The sequence below is a fragment of the Pinus tabuliformis genome, chromosome 2_1, assembly GCF_031772625.1.
Source record: "Pinus tabuliformis cultivar Carrire ecotype Pingquan chromosome 2_1, CPIR1, whole genome shotgun sequence".
Classification (NCBI taxonomy): Eukaryota; Viridiplantae; Streptophyta; class Pinopsida; order Pinales; family Pinaceae; genus Pinus; species Pinus tabuliformis.
This window is the reverse complement of record NC_142299.1, coordinates 93,062,893-93,084,116: the sequence shown is the minus strand read 5'-3', so window position 1 is coordinate 93,084,116 and position 21,224 is coordinate 93,062,893. Positions and strand designations below refer to the sequence as shown.

At 38.9% G+C, this 21,224-nt stretch overlaps 1 protein-coding gene and 1 pseudogene across 1 annotated transcript in view; both read left to right on the top strand.

Moving 5' to 3' along the window:
- LOC149198939 (Transducin/WD40 repeat-like superfamily protein) overlaps positions 1-21,224 on the top strand; it is a 376,837-nt gene that overhangs the window by 41,460 nt on the left and 314,153 nt on the right. The window contains exons 3-4 of the mRNA XM_089402230.1: positions 5,846-5,906; positions 6,117-6,412. Of these exons, the coding sequence (XP_089258356.1) occupies positions 5,846-5,906; positions 6,117-6,412 (357 nt within the window). The remainder of the gene's footprint in view (positions 1-5,845; positions 5,907-6,116; positions 6,413-21,224) is intronic.
- On the top strand, positions 9,274-10,402 carry LOC149198941 (threonine--tRNA ligase, mitochondrial 1 pseudogene; annotated as a pseudogene).

Sequence of the window (21,224 nt, the reverse complement as noted above, 5' to 3'; positions counted from 1 at the left end):
TGATATATCACTATTTAGAGATTCAATTTCCACAATTTCGTTCCAAGGAAAGCGCAAATTTACCCTAGAATAGCGAAAATGCCAATATCATGAATGCAACAATATAGAGAATCAAAATAGCATTAACATAGTACTTACATGTAAGAAGAATATATCCAATCACCAAGATATGCCAATCATAGAAGCTCCAAGACAAAGAAGATTAACCAAACATTGAAATTCATCCATTCATCCCAAAAATCTCATCCTCAAAAGGTAGCGAGGATCTCACGTGTTGATATGATCCAATCCAAGTGATGATCCAAAATGAATTCACATCACTTCTATTTATACACTTCATAGGAGTTCAAATTACCTAATTAGGCCTACATTAACCCCTAAAATGAAATAAAGTGCAAAATAACTAACTTTTGGTGACAAGGCCACCAAACTAGCTCAAAAACAAAATAATAAGCCTCTCAAGAGGTCAAATGATGAATAATACATGTCTTTGGGCCCTCCAAGAGGCTTGATGAAGTCCATAAATGCCATACTGATGAATAGGACTCTCAAAAGTGATGGAGAATGGGGTGCCCCCTTGTTCTCTAAACAATAAACTTTGTGGTGCTCCCAGTGGGTGTGGGGGCATCCAAATAATCTCATGGGTCTCCAAGTAGATCGAAGATGCCTGCAGGCCATTTGTAAGGTTTCAGATGATAATATAAGTAATGCCACATCAGCATACAAGTCCTGGGTCATCTGCCAAGTGCATGGTACAACTGTGGGGTCGACTGGGCATGATGAACCAGATGCATCTTCCTCATCCAATAGGTGAATCTCGAGCAATCTCCGACCATCTCTGGGGATCCATGGGTGCTGTCTACTGTTGTGGAGGCCCATGGCTCTCTACACACACCCTACATGTGCCAATGTAGCCTTCTGGAGAGTTGGGAATACATGTATTGCCGTGTTCATTAGCTCTTCATTTGCAACCTTCTCCCAACTGCTACATGTTAATCAGGAATCTGTCTCCATAAGGTAACTGATGATTGAGTCTGATCTAGTCATATCAAGTCCTTTCTCGCATGTGAGGTTGACTCTTTACTCTTTCCCTGACTTTTGCTGGGTCTTTTACCTCTGTTCTTATTTGATTGACCAAATAAAGCTAGGTTCTTATAAGTTATCAACACCGTTCTTGTTGGCCTGTGACTCCATTCGAGTCTCCTCCTAGATATAGTCATCTCACAACCTCTCAAAATTAGGAAGGTTCTCATGAGAATAAATGCATTTGACAAATGGTTCTTGTTACCACTCAAACTAGCAGGGGCCTAAGGAGGAATCCCAAAGGGGCAGTTGTTAGATCAAGGGGAACGATAGAGACTTGGCCCATTGTCACCTCAGCTAAGGCTCCCTACTCTTTATAGACTTTCATTGATTGGAGGAGACCCGATGTATAGAGAGTCACTTGTGAAGGATAGATCAAAAATGGATATGAAGTGACCTCAATGATCCTTTCCTAGAAGGGAGTCAAGAGTGGGGCTTGCTTGCTTCTTAAGCAAGGTACAAGGCTTTCTAGGAGGAGGCGAGGATTTAAGGGTAGGTTAAAGGAGTGTGCCTTGTGAAGGAGCTCCCCAACCCCTAAAATGTTTGCAAAACTTGGATTTCCGAGTTGTCTTTGAAGAATTGACTTTGATGAAAAATGGGACCACACGGGACCAAGTGGACCCAACTTAGGTTAAGAGGGGAGACTTTAGCAACCAATGACGATTTTAACCTAAACAAAGAGAGGAAGAGGATCGAAGAAAGAATTTCCACTTAAAGATGTCAAAATGAGGTGGTAGCCTAGGGAAACCCATGGCAAAGTTTGATCTCAGGGCTAGGGCTTGGGATATCTCACAATCCCACTGTCGGAATTTCTTCAAATTTGGAGGAGACCTTGAGGACACACCAACGCAGGAGAGGTCATGAGATCGAACTTTTTCTATGGGTATTTTGTCGGGAAAATGATCCCCTAGGTGACCCAGCATGGCTAGACCTAGAGAGGATGAGGAAAAGGTGCAAAAAATATGCTTTAAGGTGATCACCTATGGAGGACCAGTGCCTAATCCTTTGGGAGAGATGGAGTCATGGAAGATCAGGAGTTTGGATTTATTTCCACTTGTCAAGGAGGCCTAAAAAGCAACTTCGTTGGGCATTAGGGCTTAATGGAAGGCACTTCAAGGTATTTATACTTTATTCAACAATATTTGGTGTCTTATCAAGACAAAATGTTTCCAGGACATTCATCCATTCAAACATGGCCCATACATGATATATCACTATTTAGAGATTCAATTTCCACAATTTCGTTCCAAGGAAAGCAACAAATTAACCCTAGAATAGTGAAAATCCCAATATCATGAATGCAGCAATATAAAGAATGAAAATAGCATTAACATAGTAGTTACATGTAAGAAGAATATATCCAATCACCAAGATATGCCAGTCATAGAAGCTCCAAGACAAAGAAGATTAACCAAACATTGAAATTTATCCATTCATCCCAAAAATCTCATCCTCAAAAGATAGCGAAGATCTCACATGTTGATATGATCCAATCCAAGTGATGATCCAAAAAGAATTCACAGATGATCCAAAAAGAATTCACATCACTCCTATTTATACACTTCTTAGGAGTTCGAATTACCTAATTAGGCCTACATTAGCCCCTAAAATGAAATAAAGTGCAAAATAACTAAAGTTTTGTGACAAGGCCACCAAACTAGCTCAAAAACAAAATAATAAGCTTCTCAAGTGGTCAAATGATGAATAATACATGTCGTTGGGCCTTCCAAGAGGCTTGATGAAGTCCATAAGTGCCATACTGATGAATAGGACTCTCAAAAGTGATGGACAATGGGGTGGCCCCTTGTTCTCCAAACAGTAAACTTGTGGTGCTCCCAGTGGGTGTGGGGGCATCCAAAAAACCTCATGGGTCTCCAAGTAGATTGAAGATGCTTGCAGACCATTTGGAAGGTTTCAGATGATAATATAAGTGATGCCACATCAGCATACAAGTCCTGGGTCATCTCCTGAGTGCATGGTACAACTGTGGGGTCGACTGGGCATGATGAACCAGATGCGTCTTCCTCATCCAATAGGTGAATCTCGAGCAATATTTGACCATCTCTGGGGATCCATGGGTGTTGTCTACTGTTGTGGAGGCCCATGGTTGTCTACACACACCTTACATGTGCCAATGTAGCCCTTTGGAGAGTTGGGAATACCTGTATTGCTGTGTTCATTAGCTCTTCATTTGCAACCTTCTCCCAACTGCTACAAGTTGATTAGGAATCTGTCTCCATAAGGTAATTGATGACTGAGTCTGATCTAGTCATCTCTATGAATTTGAATTTGTTCAGCAAAACCATATTTTTGTTCATGTTCCCACTCTGGTAGAGACTTACTAGGGCATCGAATATCCTCTTTGTTGTCTTTTTCTCGGATATATGAGGGATCGAATGATCCGTTATGGCATCCAAGATCATTCACTTGGCCTTCATTTCCCTCTTATGAGCTGTTAACTGCTGTGGATATGTAGGCGAAGGCATAATGTTTTTGACAATATCCGTGAGATCATTATCTTATAGTAAGATTGCAACCTTCACTTTCCTTGATAAGAAATTTGAGGCACCATTCAATCTGTCTTCAAATCTGAGGCTAGCTGATGCCATATTTGAGATTTACTGCACAAACTATCGAATCTGAATATTAGTTTAAAAATCCTCTGATCCCTGCAGTTGATTTACCACTGCAAAACCTTGTGAATCTCTGTTATGAACAAAGTTCGTATAATCAGAGGAATGCTCTGATACCAATGTAACGAACAAAGTTCATATGAACAACAGGGGCACTTAGAATATATATATCAATGTTGTTAAAATCGCGATAATATCGCGATTTTATCGGTTTAGCGCGATTTTTTCATGGAAACGAGAATATCGCGAGTACTACTCGCGTTTTTTTTTATACGCGATTTTTTCGGAATTTAGCGTGGAGGGTCAGGGCAGCGCGGTTTTATAAGCAAAAAAATGATTTTCTTTTTTGATTTTAACAACACTGTTTTAAACCCTCGTATGAGTTTTAAGGCTGGAGTGGGAGTCCCTGGGCATATCGTGTTATGGATTCTCGCATAGAGCCATTCAAAATGCATTTGGACCAGTATTCAATTTATTGCTATTTTTCTTTAACAGTAAGCTCCCTGCGCCCTCCCTTATGTTTTATTGGTCAGAGTGTGGTCATTGGACATATCATTTTAATGATTTTCACCAATGCTGAAATTTGATGTTTACCCTGTGTGTTAACGCTCCAATATTTTTACTACATTTCAATATAGATTTCCATTGCTATTAACTTATTAACTTAGGTTAGTAGATTTACAAAATTTCACGAATATAATATGTATAAATTGGTGGGGTTTTTAATTTAATCATCGATATTAGCAATTTTTAACATATTATTTTAAAAATATTTAAAATAAATATTAGTTTTTAAAAATTACTCTGGCAGTTAGTAAAACCAATCTAGATTCGTCATAATCCTGGATACATTATTATATTTTTTGTTGATATTTTAAGGCTGAGTTGGGACTCAGGAGTCAGGTATTACTATTCAGGACATGATTCACTGTTATGTGTGATTTTAGCACTAGAAATGATATTAAACATCTTATATATTAGTTCTTTTATCATATTTATGTGTCAATGTATTTATTTTATGTTGTAGATGGTTTAGATATTAAAAAAATTGAAAAAAAATGAAAAAAATGAATATTTTTGTACCAAACGATTTTTTCCCGATAATTACGATTTTTTCTGATTTTTTCCTCGCGCTGATATTATCCCGATAACGATTAATGCAACACACACACACACACACACACACACACAGATATATATATATATATATATATATATATATATATGGGACCCTCATTTATAATCATCTCATATCTTCTGTACATTTCTTATATAATATATATTACTGGTCCTGCAATGGATACTTACATATACCGGATATTCTGAGTATTTCTGTTGCGTATACGAACTTTGCTCGTTACAATCTCAGTCAGAGAAATAGCTAAGATGCAATGTAAAAATTCCAATCCTGGATGTCTCTACGCCTACGGACCAAAATATATAAAACTGCAAGAACTAGGCCTTTGGGCCTTTCTTAACCTGTAAAAAGTCGCATTCACTCCTGCAAATTGCACCTGTGTTTACTACTCTTTACACCTTTTCAGATGATCCACCAGTCAAAACTATATTCCCATGGCTGCCACTCGTTTGGATAATTCTAGCTTGTCTGTAGGAGCGACAAGTATTTCTGCTCATTCTCACCTTTTTACGCATCAAACTGTGATTCAACAAAGTTGGAACCAGCAGAAAAATCAATGAACAATAATTCAATCTCTTGGATAGATTATAGCTATAAGTTGTTACTCGGAGGCCTTTCTGATACTTGATGAGTTACTGTGATTCTTCTTTTGAATAAATGTGGAATAGATTGTATTGCTTTGGAAATTGTGCTTGAAATAAATCAATCTCTGTTATTTCTCATTACGATACTGCCAAATGTAAAGTAATTGATGAATCTTCATTTAATGCATATGTTCAGCGTCTAAATTGATCCAAGTCCAAATTGTTTCACTGCAAAAGGCCTCATTTTGACTTGCCTTTATCTTGTGTTTGCACATTCTTTGGTTTTAGGGTATCAATTGATGTAGAGTCAGGTTCTGTCACTTCAGAATACCTCATCTTGACTTGCCTTTATCTTGTGTTGATCAGTTGTCCAGTTTTTTGAATACTAAGATCTACGTTTGTGGCAGCTTGTGCAGACAGGGTAGTGAGGGTCTTCAAATTGGATGATGCTTCAAGCAAAAGCTTCAAGTAGGAATGTTATGATTTTTATTATCTGCCAATCTTCTCTTTTGTTGTCATGCATTACATTAACATGGTTTGAAATTACGCTCTTCAATTCTTGATCATGAATTAACATTCATTTGCCTCCCCTTTCTATGCTTTGGATGAAACCTCCATTTAGTAGTTGCTGCTTTTCAAATATTCCTTTTGTTTGATAATCAATTGAGTTTTGGACAGATTTTTACGGATCAACATGCCAAGTGGAAGTCATCCTGTAGCTGTTGCATTTTGCAAGGAAGCATCACAACTAGTTGTCGGAGCACATAATATTTCTGGATCATCCTTATACATGTATGCAGAGGCATCAGGCAAACCATCTGAAGAAGCAAATCAGCAATCCAAACTACCCCTGCCTGAACTGAAATGGGAGAAGGACCAAGTGCATGACAAAAAGGGAATCTTAACTCTTTTTGGCACTTCTGCAACATATGGCAGTGCTGATGGCAGTACAATCATTGCTTCATGCTCTGAAGGTACATATTTCCTTAAACTTCATTGCCTTATGATGGATTAGTTTTCATAACTTTGTTGTTTTGAATCTTTGACTTAATCTAATTTTTTACAGTTAGTAGGAGTGTAACTTGTATTCTATTTTTTCTTCACTGTTAAACTGATGTGAGGAGAGAATAGTAGAAGGAAACTCAATGCTTGGTTGATACTCCTTATTTGACCTTGCATGCATAAAGGAGACCATGTCTAAAACTCAAATGCTTAAATGACCTAATCACTAATAATTTGCATTATTTTATTATCCTAACATATTCCGTTACTGGTACCACATTAGATAACTTCAGGCTAACACCTAACCCTAAATACTAATAATCATTGATTCGAACTCCCTCTTTAATGGCCATTTTGTTGTCTTATACATTAATCTCTAAAATTTACAAATATTTCTTTGTTAAGAGGTTTAGTGAAAATATCGTCATTTCATTCTTCAGATGAAAAATGTACTAGTTCAATTTGGTCTCTTTCTTCTTATAGTTTTGTTATTTGTTTGTTTCTTTTACAATAGCCTTGATCTGTACTTACCCTGCAGTGGCTTCAAATTTATGTTTTCTTTATAGACCTGAGAGTTAATCTCGGTAACATTAATATTTGAGTGATGACAAGCAACGGAATTTCTACTGAGTACTGGTTTTGGCCTTGAACAATAAGGAACCTTGTCCTATGTTCCCCTATTATACTCCCTGTAACAATTTACAATCATGTTTGATGACAGATTCTTTTCTCCATTTGACTCTGCTTTGCTCATTATCAATGGCAATTTTAACTAATTTCTGTTCTAGTGATATATTTTTCTGGGACATGCACATCTTCTCAGAGAAGTGATGATTTTTCATTATTGTGAATGGGAACAGAAGGAATGATTTAAGCATAATTTATACTGTGGTTGTTATAGACGCAGGGCATTTCAATTAGTGGAGGCAATTCAGTTTTCTTGCAGCTAAGGTGCCTTTGATTAGGTTTTATTTGTGTCATTTTTATTGATTAGTAGTGGAATGATTTTCTTGGAGAACTCTGATTTACTGCTTGCTTTACTGTTGTTAGTGTCTTTTTTCAAGGAAGACCTTGTGGGAAAACCCAAGGGATGCTTCTCCATATTTTTAGATGCCATCCTTAGTAAACTCATTGGCGACCTTGTGGGAAAACCCAAGGGATGCTTCTCCATATTTTTGGATGCCATCCTTAGTAAACTCATTGGCGGAGACTAGCGCATCGTACCTGGAAGTATTCAAACCAACATGGAGCTAGCAAAATGCCTGTCTAATTATTTGGCAATATTGTTGCATCCACAATGTTTATTTTAGATGGCCACCTTTGAAAACATTTGACCACAAGATAAGATAGATAAAATAAGATAATATTATTAATATCCAACAAGTGATCACTAAAGTAGGTCAAAGGGACTGCTGGGTACAATAATGTCAAGGCAAAGTGGCTATGCTGAAGCAGTTCCTATAAAAATAGAATGTAGAGAGCAAGAATGGCATTCTAATGTAAATAATGTGGAGACAATATGCAGACTCCATAACTAGAGGTAACTCTGAGAGAAAGATGTACAATTGTTATGAATAAAATATATTAAATATAAAATGATAATTGTAATAGTGATTAGTTAATTAGTAAGTAGGTTGAAGAGGCATGTCTAAATGGGACATGACTTTCCATGAAGAGGCACTTGCCTAGTATATAAGCAGGCCCCTCATTTTCATTTGTAACATCATTCTTATTCATACGTTTTAGTATATATTCTTGTATCTCAATGGAGATCTACATATTCCAAGTCTTCTGGAGTATTTAACTTGAATAACAAACTTTGTTCGCTTCATTTGGTATCAGAGCTGTTCGATCATTTGGCCGCTTAACTGCTGCACAAGAGTCTCGTCTTTCGATCTGGGTCCTTAGTCGTCGAAATTCGTCAACTTCGTTGCCATTGAAGCGTTTCACTACAAGCTTTTGGAATTCTCCATTTTCACCTATTGGCCCTTGGCCATTTAAAAAAAATAAAAATCAAAAGGAAGCAAAAAAAAGAAAAGAAAACTATATATATATATAATTAAACAAAAAAAAGAGTTGAAAAAATATAAAAAAATATAAAAAAATTATATACATATATTAAAAAAACAACAACAAAGGCCATCTACAGTTACCAGCCGCCGGATAGCGTCCAGTCGCAATCCATTACCTGACAGGCCGCTAGACGCCACACACAACCCGCCAAACAACTGACACCAAACAACTGAAGCAATACGTCTTCCTTGCTTGCTCATTGTCGCCTTCCTTGCTCATTCCACCGTTGTTTCGCCCAACATGGGTTTCCGAACAAAACATCGTTGCAAAACGCCTACGCCGCCGTCCGAAGCCGTAGCCTACCATTACCCCTGCTTTTGTTCGTGTTGATCTTCCTTAGCCCCACTGATTCCACTCGAGCCACTCTTCTGCCCACCATTGTAATTGTTGGACACCTAATCCTAAAGGGTTAGTGTGGAAGCCGAAAAGACTAAGCAGTCCAAGAGACCTTGGGATCTGAAACCCAAGAGTCACAACATTGTTTTATAAATGTACATCTCCTGTTAATTAAAAAAATGAACTCACATGATTTATCTTTCCTATTCTTTGCTGTCCATGTGTGTTTAACATGGTATCAGAGCCGCTTGTTTTTCTGTGGCCTGTTATGTGCATGTCAGTCCTGCACCTCTGCCCATAATCCTGTGTCTGAGCTGCCTTGAATAGCGCTGATGTGGTCTTCATTATCTCTGTCACTGTGTACGTTTCTGTTGCTAACGCGCTACTCCTGACTGACATCTCTGTATCTCTGCGCTTGTCAGCTATGCGTTTTATATATTCTGCCATTCTCAGTCTAACGCTCAGCCTGTCGCTCTCCCATCGGTTCCGCTGGTCGCTCTGCGCTAACTGTTCTAACGCCTCTCTTGATTATTTGACTTCTCAACGCTCACTGTGGTGACTGTGCGCTCAAATCAGTTATATCCTTGCTCCTGAAATTACAGTGGTTTGATGCTCTGCATTATTCTATGTAACACACTATCCTGCGTGCTACTCCGTGACCTGCACTCCTGGAATTTTGACAGTCTTTATTGACGTAATTACTCCTCTGACAATCTTAGCAGTCTTAGCCTTTGGAATCAGAGAAAAGGGGCGTAGAACTGTAAGGAGACTCTTCAGCTCCTCCCCCCGCTTCTCGTGTGTGAGGAGTGACGGCTCAGAGCGTTTGTCACTCGAGCCTAGTATTACTCGAGGCCATACTTGGTTCTGTTGAGCGCATGCTTGCAATACTTTTGGAGCATTATGCAGGGAAATGGCCTTTCTGGCTCAGTCCTCGGCAGGCAATTGTATGCCCGGTGTCAGAGAAATCTTCAGAGTATGCATTGAGAGTTCGTGATCAGATTCATCAAGCTGGTTATTATGTTGATGTTGATACGTCAGACAGAAAGATTCAGAAGAAGGTCCGGGAGGCACAGCTAGCACAATACAACTATATTTTAGTTGTTGGTGAAGAGGAAGCAAACACTGGACAGGTTAGTGTTCGCATCCGAGATAAATCAACACATGAAGTAAGGAGTATGGATGAACTTCTTAAATTGTTTAGAGAGGAGATTGAAGCGTTTCATTAGCTCAAGGCAGGCTAAGCTGCTTAGAAAATTATAAAATTTCAGAGTTAAAATTCTCCTCGGTCTTTATTTCTCAGCTAATTTTGTTGCCCTGAATTGGAAAGAAATTTTATATCATATTTGGAAGTGAAGAAATGCACAATGTAGTGTAAAAACCTGTGTTCTCTGATCAGGAAATGTATATCAAGGTTCAGGGTTTGACCTGAACCAAGTCAAAGTTCTTATTGATGAAATTTTGTGTATTGATGAGTAAAGTGACCACAGAAATATAAAAAATATTTTCCGATATTTTTTCTTGAATTGGCTAATAAGGGACGCCATTCTTGTTTAGTCTCCGATATTGATGCATCTTTGAGCTGCTGCTACAGTCCAGTCCCTTCTTTCTGAGGAACTGCCATGGAAGATTTACAACTGAAGAAAAACCAGAGATTCGTTTGATACTGAGCGTTATTATTGTTGTTGCAAGAGAAAGCAGGAGCGCAGAACTAAAGAACCTGAACAACACTTTTGAGGTAGCATGGTTACACAATGATATGTGAAACGTTTTTGTGCGCTGTTTTTTAAATATTGAAATGCGCGCTGTCCAGTGATATCTGAAACTATCATATGATCCTGCCATTAGTTTTTGCTTCTCAATTTTTGCACATTTGCCAAGCACTTGGGTGTGTATAAACTACATATCATTGTCAGCTTTAGTAGAGGAGGAAAAGTGATATTTACCCATGCCTTCCACAAGGATTCTGGAGAGACTACTTTACTTATAAATGAATAATATGCAGTGCGGCACACAGACTGGTTTTTGAGGACCCACAGAGTTTTTTGGATGCGTGGATCTATAATATCCTTGGAGGAGTATGCCAATTGTATTGTTTGATGCAAGGAGTGTTGTTGACTGTTTGCATTAAACAGAGATTAGATTTAGAGATTTGATATGACAGTATTGACACATTATTCTTTGTAAATGCCTATGATAAAGCATCTATTGAGTTGGTACTGCTGACATTGTTGATCTATAGACATGTATTGATGAAGTGAAGTATGATTTCACATTCTAGGGTTTCAGAGAGCTTGATTGTAATATTTTATACTGCACACTGATCATTTGCTGACATTTATAAAGGATATTGCTGTGTACTGTGAGTAGATATTATTTTTCTGCATTAAGACAGATGGCCAGAATCAGTGAAGTATTAGAGTTCATGAAAACTCTTATACAATCTACTGTTGATGACACATTACAAATCAGCAAAGGATCTCTCTCAAAAATTCAGACATGCTTATATAATGCACAGGAAAATATTGAGTTTTTGCAGCTTGAAACAAAGCTACAGCAAGAAGAATTAAAACAAAGGAGTCATCATTCTGAACCTGTTTTTGTTCAGAACAGTGAAATAGACTCCCATAAGCAGCAAGTTCATTCAGATCCAGAATACAATAAAGCAACAGTTGTACATACAGATGCAGAAACCCAGACTGCACTTCCCAAGCCCATCATCAGACCTTGGGAATAGCTTGTCCACAACAAGCACAAAACTGGTCTTGGATATGACAAGGACTTGTCCTTTCATATTCCAGAATCCAGACTATGCCAAGCCCATTCAGTTTCAAAGTGCTGGATTTATTCATGACAGTTCACCTGCTCCTCATGACAGTTCACCTCCAGCTGTTCCAGATTCTGCCCCTCTTCCACAGCAACAACAACAACAAAAACAACAGATCGTGAAATGCCAACACTGTGACCGAGTTGGCCATTTGAAAGATCACTGTTTTGATCTTCATCCATGTAAGCACTGTCATAAAACCAGTCATTCTTCACACAGATGCTTCAGAAATAAACGTCCTGCAAGAACAAAGATTCATCTTGGATGGATCGCTTCTTGGCAATGGGCATCAACAGCCAAGAAGATATTCCAAACGCATGTTAAAACTTGTTCTAGAGTATTGAACAGTCTTGCAGTTGAGTTTTCTCCATCATCTCACCTTGTATCTGACAGGGGGGGAAATGATGGTCATCTACAAGCTTCAAAGTCACATCAAGCGAGCCTGAGCCACAACCTGCCACACCAGTTTCAGAGTTGTAGCCAGAGACAAAGATGCCCGTGAACACAGATTGAGAACACTTCCTCTAGCAGAAGACTCCAGCTTCTTGCCAGTTTTGGAAGAGTTCCAGGAATTGCATTAAGCATTCCAGAGTTGTTGGTTATCCTTAAACCATCACAGGTTGAGACTTCCCTTTTCAGGTTGAAGTTTTACCTTTTATGCGGGGTGAGACCTCCCTTTTATGGTTGAAGGTTTCCCTCTTTAAAACAATAGGATCACTTCCTCTAGCAGAAAACTTCAGTTTCTTGCCAGTTTTGGAAGAGTTCCGGGAATTGCACTAAGCGTTCCAGTGTTGGTGGTCATCCTTAAACCACCGCCCTTTATACCAACATTTCAGAGAGCACATTCAGCCTAATGCTGCCATGTATTTTTTGCACATTTTGTATTACAGCTCTTTTCTTGGACTCATACATAACCCTTCGGATTAAGGGGGGGAATGTTGGACACCTAATCCTAAAGGGTTAGTGTGGAAGCCGAAAAGACTAAGCAGTCCAAGAGACCTTGGGATCTGAAACCCAAGAGTCACAACATTGTATTATAAATGTACATCTCCTGTTAATAAAAAAATGAACTCACATGATTTATCTTTCCTATTCTTTGCTGTCCATGTGTGTTTAACAGTAATTCCCAACCGCGTCTGCATCCCTGTGCTGGTTCACTCACCATTCGTCCTCTCCATCGAGCACCTGCTAACCGCCCTTGCTACCTATCCGTTGCACCTTGTCCTCAACCCTGTGCGCTGCAAAAACCATCCCTGTTTGTTCAGTACTCATCACCGTCCCAAAATTTGTTGACCGCCACCGCAGTTTGTCAACAATTGTCATCGTAACCCCCATCTCCTGTCACAGTAACTCCCGTCTCCACCTCTCGCGCTTGCCGTGCGTACCCCACATGTCACATTGTTTCCACTGCCCAATAGTGCGGTCCGTGCTCTGCAGATTATGATCACTGGCCCAGCCTGTCAGAACTCTACTTAGTCAAAATCCTTATCACCGTCGTGCCGCCGTTCTCGCGACAGTCCCCGTTGACATTTTATGCAGGAAAAATTTGTGCTGCAAGATGTGTGATACAGTGTGTGATATGTTACACTCATTGGGAAAATCAGATCACCTTATCACACGCTGATACATATATTACCATATTAAAACCCATATAATTTAATTAAATTTTATCAGTTAGTTTATATAAATTGATTAATCTATTTAATTAATTTAAATACCAACGATGTAATTTAATTAAATTTTATTAAGTAATTTATATAATTTGATTGATTTAATTAATTAATTTATAAATTATTTAATTAAAAAAAGTATATATTATTATTATTAAAAAAAATAAATCCATTTTTGAAGGAAAATGGGGTCTAATTTAGAAACAAATAAAGGAAAATTTTCCTATAAAGGTATTCAAATTGTAGATTTCAAATTATTTACATTAAAGGGGTGTATCCAAGGGAAAGAAATTATTATAGCTGTTAATACAAATGCTGAGAATAATTATATCAATATTAATTTGGCAAATCAACTATTAATTCTAAAGCCAAATATAGGCGAACGAGAAAGTCTTTTTGGCGGAAAAGAATATGAAATTAATGATTTACAAGTGACAATTGATCATTATGAGTACATATCTCAATTCCATGTCGTAACTAGGTTTGACAAAAAGGTTGACATAATTCTTGGTCGACCTTGGTTCAAGGAGTTAGGTATGTTCATTTTAAACACAATTTTTTTTTAGATGTTTCCTTACAAGAAAAAGATTGTCACGTTCCAAGACATGACAACATCAAATTGATAATGCCTTTAGCAAAAGATCTTAAGGATATTTCGAAACTAATGTTTCAAGAGAATTCAGAAACAGTATCAAAGAAGCAAAGAGAGCTTGAAGAAGTCATATCCAACAAAATTAAGGAAAATTCATGTTTGAAGGAGCATAATCAGAAGCTACTTACACAAGTAAGAAAATGTAAAGCTAAGAAACACCAGTTAGAACAAGAAAATGAGATTTCTGAAAAGAAACTCAACGAGATTCTATTAGGAAAAGAAGAGGAAAGTTTATGCGTAAGGAACCTTAACCACAGGTTATTAGAACAAATCAAGTGTTTAAAAGTTGAGAAGCTTGAATACCAACATAAAGTTGACTCAGAAAATGAGGAACTTTCACGTCTCAAAAACCATAATCGAATTCTACTCGTTCAAATTAAGAAACTTAAGGATGACAAGAAATCATTGGAAAACAAGTTAGAAGAACTTATCACGAAAGAAGTATTGAATGTAGTAGTCCAAGTTGAAGAGAAAGGAATAAATACTCATTCCAGTGAATATCACAACTCAAGAAGACGACAAGCTAGTTGAAGAAAAGATACACTTAGATGTCACAATTCAAACGATGAACATCTCAAGTGAAGGCTCTGTACCCAACTCAACAACACGCCACATGAAGTAAATCAGAATATTTCCAGACACATGATAAGGGAAAGACAAACCAAAAGAACCCCTTATCTACATCCGAATCACATGAACAAACGTCTCAAACAATCTACAAATCTGTATCACTCTGAACATAAAAATTATGTTCCGAAGACTATTAATGCCAGTACAATTCAGTCTTGTGATAACAATTCACACGAAGTATCTAGTAACCACAAGATTCCTCAGAAGATATAAGGACAATATGTGAGGGACAATATTCCCTAAGAGTCTTTGGCAAATAAATCTTTGATTTCAGATTCTCCAGTCTTGTTTCTTTTAGGTGGAGCTTCTTTAACAACATTCACATGTTCTCTTTCTCTCTTCTTATTCCTTGGATCTTCAGGACAATGACTTTTGTAGTGATCCATCTTATGACAGTTGTAGCATTCAATTTTGGATAGGTCAACTTTCTTCTTTGATCCTTTGAACTTCTTGAAGGTTCCCTTATTCTTGTGATCAATAGAATAGGCATTAGAGGTATTTTCTTCTTCATCCTCCTTGTTAATTACTAATGATATTCGAGCTTCTTCTTGACTGCATGCATTCCACATTTGTTCAAATGTTGGAGTATCCTTCCAACTGTTAAGTCCTGATGCAAAGACACTCCAAGATTTTGGTAGTCCTAGAAGAGCAGTAATTATGAGCTCCTTTTCTGGGAACTCCATCTGTTGCTTGGAGTTCATCTCTGATTCTAGATATCCTTATAAAGTAGGATGATACAGTATCATCTTTCGTCATCTTAATAGTCCTTAATTCATTCTTGAGGCTTGTTATTTGACCAATGTTCTTGATGGTGAATAATTTGGAGAGAGCCTCATACATTTCTTGAGCGAAATTTATGTTGGATATGTATGGAATTAGGTTGTCCTTAACTCCATCCACTATTAGGTTCATAGCCAAGATTTCGGTTTCTCTGGACTTTTATTTCTTTGCTTCATTTGTTTCATTTGTAGGCTTTTTGATTTTTCCTTTAACAAGATATAAAAATTTGTTCTTTTCGATGATGAGATCTATCCTCTTTTTCGAGGCTTTGTAGTTAGAGGCTCCTTCTAGTAGGCTTGTTTCTTTATATGGTCCATTTTAATGCCCTTTCTTTGATATTTTTTTCCCTCAATATATATTCAACTTGCCTTTTTCTTCCTTCTTTACCTTAGCTCCAATACCATGTTAGAAAATCGGAAAGGCAAAAATATTTTCTTATATTGATAATTACTTGTGATATTCTTATCTTCTTATTAACTTTATGTTTTTCTTTTATCTTCTTTTCATCAAGCAATCATCAAAGTAAAACATGAAGATCAAGGAAACCAGATGTAGACACTCAGCCAGGGCTAAAACCCCTTTATAGGGGGAACCCTCATTAGAACTCTTCCTTCAGTAAATTCAAATCAAGATGAGATAGACCAAGACCTTAGACCAAAAAACCTTCCTCCACCAAGTCAGCCTTCCAATATGATTCAACAACCTTCAATAGTTTCTTCTTGTCCAACAACTTCAACTCGGTGACAATCCAAAAATTCAACTTCCTAGCTTCAGAACTTTGACCCCCAGTAATAAAATTTCGGCCCAGCAATAGAATAGAAGTTTCGACCCTTCCAGCAGCTCAGTAGCTTCACACGTGTGAGCGGGAGAGAGAATTTCAACTTTTTGTGCTTGATAGAGGCTTCCTTCTCCTTCACTAACCCTTTTCACCTTATTCCTTGAATTTCACACTTTTTACTGTCCCTAGCAATTGTAGATCGAACTTGGTGAGTGAGTGCTCCAAATGAGGTCGAGTTGTTGCCTTTATATAGTAGTTTATGCCCTTTAGTTAGGCCGACTTGTTCAGTTTGAGGCCGACTTGGTGGAGGATGTCTAAATGACCTATTTTATATTAAAGTAAATTTCTTTCTTGACAAATAAAGCCCAAGAAGGGTCTTTTACAATATGACATGGACAAAGACACTTGACATAAACCCTAGAAGTCTTCAATGGATGCTTTGACCTAAAAACAATTGACCCAAGCATGAAACCCATGCTTTAATAAGTCTATTTTATTTAATAAAATTTCTTTTTCTTTCTTTTGACAAATACATTACATCATGACTTAAATACAATTATGAAGAGCAACACTAGTTACATTCTTCAACAGAACGTGGGGTCTCATTCTTGAAGGCCGAGGCACTGTCTTCATATCTGGGCAGTGTATCCTTGTGGAAAGTAGTTGGGATGTTCACTGTGTGTTTATACTTGTGTTGACAACCATCCTACACTAGATTCATCTTAACTTTATGCATTGAACGCTTGTCCAAATGACCTTGTAATGTTTATTAACTGTTGCTACATAATTTCTCGGTTGTTCGAAAAGGAGAAATAGTGACTTAAGGACCGTCCCTTCAAATTTTCAGTAATAAACATTATGTTGGGTTCTTATTCTCACTTTCAATGCAATATATATATATAGTGAGGAATACTATTTCCAAGTTTAGTGTGTTATTTTGACTGTTGGGTTGAAATTTGGTATAATTTATTTGTGCCATTGTTTTCATGTGTCCAAACAATAAACACAGAATACTCATAAAGGAACACATTAAATTTAGAGCATTTAGTGATATTTGGGGTCATTTTCCAAGAAGAAATTTTACATAGAGGTAGAGCTCATGCTTGGCTTTTGCCCATGTGCTAATTTGTAAGTCCCAACTATCTTTTGCATTTTGCTTTTTCTTTGTTTTTCTTGTGGCCATTATATGTTTTCTTTTGTTTCTTTTTGCTGCATCAACCTCCCAAGGTGCATTTCCAGGCCCTACCTAGGTATGAGGATGTATGGATGCCAAATCCCAATGAACCAATGGTTAGTTGAACTCGAAGAAGGGACGTGGAAGAAGGGCTTGTAATGCAACATGGAAAGTGGTAAGTATTGAATAGGGATAGATGGGACTATGCTATCTCAATCATAGTTTCCTAAGTAGTGTCCTTTCCTAAAGCCTTGGGCCATTAGGGGAGGTCCTATTGGACTGGGATTGAAAATTGACTCCCCATTTAAGGTGAGGGAACAAGAGTGTGGCTAAGACCCTTCTTTCTTAGAAGTTATCCTGTAATCCATGTCAAAATGCCCAAATACAATTAAGCAAAGCACCAATTTGCAAAATGAGTAAAATACCTTTTGATTAGAAGCCCAACTTCCAACATGTTATCTTGACAAATGGGCGAGGAGACATATGACTGATGTAGGTGGTGGAGATATGAATGGCACATCGCATTGGCTATAATGTGGTTGTCAAGGGTTGCCGGTTGGAAGAGATGAATAGGAGAAAAAATTCTCCTAGTGGTTGTTGGAAACACTAAAAGCGGGGTGAATCAATATCACCATTCAATAATGCACAACATAAAAGAAAATACACAAGATATTTTAGGTGGAAACCCATCCAGGAGAAAAACCACCAAACACTTCTGTTGTAGCGGCTACAACCACCCTCCAAAATTTTGGCTTGCATGCAAATTTCAGAGCCTACCTTGGATCCTGTGATCGATCGTTCCTTGGTCACTTGTTGGTAAGGTGATGATCTCAAGCCTCCTCCTTGATCTTAAGAGTTGTTCACGTTCTCATCTTTATGCAATATGTGTCATCTTTGGGCATAGGGATTGTTGTTTGTCACGCAAAGGGAATGTTGTTTTGCTTCAAGGGAAATCTTGTGCGTATGAGTTGTTTTCATTACATAGACATGTTTCACACTCACTTCACGCACTCTTGTCACGAAGGTTTGTGCATCAAGCAGAGTATGTTTTATACATTCTGGATGGTCTACGTTGTATCACTAAGTGTTTGTGTGTGATCATAGTCGAGTCCTATCATTGTTTACATCTGTTTCACTGATCTCACACTTAGCCAATTTCCCGAGCAACCTAGCCTCATCTAGCTTCCCGGAACTGTGCACTTTGCTTCTACAACCCTTAAGCTTTTTCCCTTGCCTGCTGGAACTGCGCAGTGCGCACAGACCCCAGCCTCCCTTGGCGTCCAAAACCGTGTAGTGGTTTCCTCCAGTGTCCTTCCCCAGCCGAAACCCATTGTCTTTAGAAACTGCGCAGTGTTGTCCCTCAGTTGCCTAGCCAACACTGCTCTCTAGAAATGCGCAGAGCATTCAGACAACCAACACTTCTATCCAAAAATGTGCAGAGCAGTTAAGCAGCCAACACTGCTCTCCAGAAATGCGCAGAGCAGTCTGGCTGCCCTGCATTTAGAAACTACACAGAGGAGTCCTCCGAGGACCCCATCTCGCAACAGTGTCTTGCATCTCAAAACTGCGCAGAGTAGGCCAACAACCTTGCTCTCAGAATGGCGCAAAGCAGGCAACCCTACCTTGCTCTAGAAAACTGCGTAGATCATCCTGATAGCAGCCATTGTCTGCTGAAATTGTGCAGATCTATCTCTCTCAATGATTACAGGAAAAAATGACATGCTAGATCACTCTCAATGAGTTGAGGAGAAGGAACAAGAAACCAGGGTATGATAAAAGACTGGGACCTCATGCAAACTCTGTCGGATGCATCATCATCTCGAGGGTGAGTTGGTAAGTAAAGAATATCTTTTGAAGTACATCTCTTAGTGAAGCTTGAAGGACTGCTTGTCATTGTCATATCATTCTGTCTTCAATAACATGCATGTTTGCAAGCACAAAATCATTTCATGTGTTTCCTCTACGTGTCTTGCTTCCTTTTCGCTTGTTTGACCAACTGTCTTCTTTGGCATGTTGATCGCTATGTCATGCTTGCGAGTTTGTTCTGGCAATTTTGAAGGTTTGTCTTTGTGTGTATGAGTTGTTTTTGCTCTGTCGACATTGGTTGCACTCACACACAAAGTTGTAAACACTGTTACGCAAGTGTCGTCACGGTCGTTCGAAGACATATTTCAACTGTTGCACTTGTCGCTCTCAACCTTCGAGTCAGTCTCATTGAGCACATGTTGTCTTGTTGGTTTGAGGTGTCTTGTCGTCAAGTCGTGCTAAGTGTGTGATCACATTGTCATGTATGCACGAGTACACTTGCTTTCACACTTGGTCAATTTTCTTGAAAATCTATTGACCGGACAACCCTCCGTCAATCGGACCTGATCTCATTGACCTTGCACTGCTACCTAGAACTGCGTAGAGCTTGAGGTTGTCCTCTGGGCAACCTGCTCTGCAGAATTCTGGAAATGAGCTAGTTGACTGACTCCCAAAACTGTGCAGAAGTTGTCCTAAAAACTGATCCAGTTTGCACTTCCCGCAAGACCTCCCATCAAGCCTCCCGTTGGTCAACCGAAAGAAATGACTTGAGCTGTGATCTAGGGTTTCACTAATCTCCAAATTGCGCAGAGCTGTCCTACCAGCCCTTCTTCCCCGCTTTGCAACCAGCTCAGGAATTGCGTAGAGTTGTCCTGTCCATCCCTTCTTCCCCACTCTCCAACCAGCGCAGAACTGTCCGGGCTTGGACTATCTCTCAGGATTGTGCAGTTTTGACCAGCAGCTCCCGCAACCTGACTTTGTGCTCCTCTAGAAAACTGCGCGGTTTTTTTGCCAGTGGCTCTTGCTGCCTGCATTGTCTTCCCTAGAGAAATTGCGCAGATCCCAATTGGATGACTTGCCCAGTGCTCCCTTCAGAAATTGCACAGTTCTGCTTCCCAACTGGGTTTTGCCCTGCAGCTGTCACTGTTGTCTCGGATTGTGAAAATCTGTCTCCCAGTGACATCTGCGCAGTTTTTCCTGACAGTGCTCCAGAGCCTCGCATCCCGGCTTGTGCTGTGCTCCTACAGTCTCAGTGCCTTGTCCCTCTCCCAGTCACTTGCACCGAAATGGAAAACAATGCATCATGATAGACTAGGAGATTTTTTGGATTTGATGTTGTCTCGTCATGAGTGATTGCAGGAACAGGTACATCGATGAAACATGGTGCGACGACGAATGGGATGGAAAAGAGGCGCATGCTAGAAGACTTGCTCACGGTCAAACGAACACATGAAGCACATCGAGCAAGTGAGTGAAAGGGACACATTCACATGCACCATCAAGCAAAGACCAAGACCATCGAAGACCTCGCACACTTTGCCATGCGGAGGTGAAGACATGTTACATCGAGAGCATATCATCACTCAGCAGCACAACAACTCGACACAGACACCACAGTCAGCTAGTACATGTCAACAGTGTCATGTCGAGTTGTGTCATGAGTTGTCTCGGTCACATCACTACTATGGGCCATATTTGTTGTAATCAATGTAATGTAAAGTGGAAGTCCAAGAGACCCACATATAAAGTCAAAAAGTCATAGGAAGTCAAACAATCACGAGGGAAGTCGAAGAGTCACAAGGGTTAGTTATACCCCCTTGGCTATATATACCCCTTCATTGTATGAGCAAAGGAATTTTCACCTTGGCTCCTCCCACATAGCCTTGAGAGTCTGTAGTCTGTTCTTTGAGGAGCGAGGAGTGGCTCCAATGTCCCACTACTGGGACTAGTGATGTATGGTGTACAAATGTGTCTTGGATCTTTTGCTTAATTCAGAAGCCTGTCTAAGGCCAGCACATTTTCACGCATGTTTTGTGTTAGTGTCAGTATTTGCATACTGCC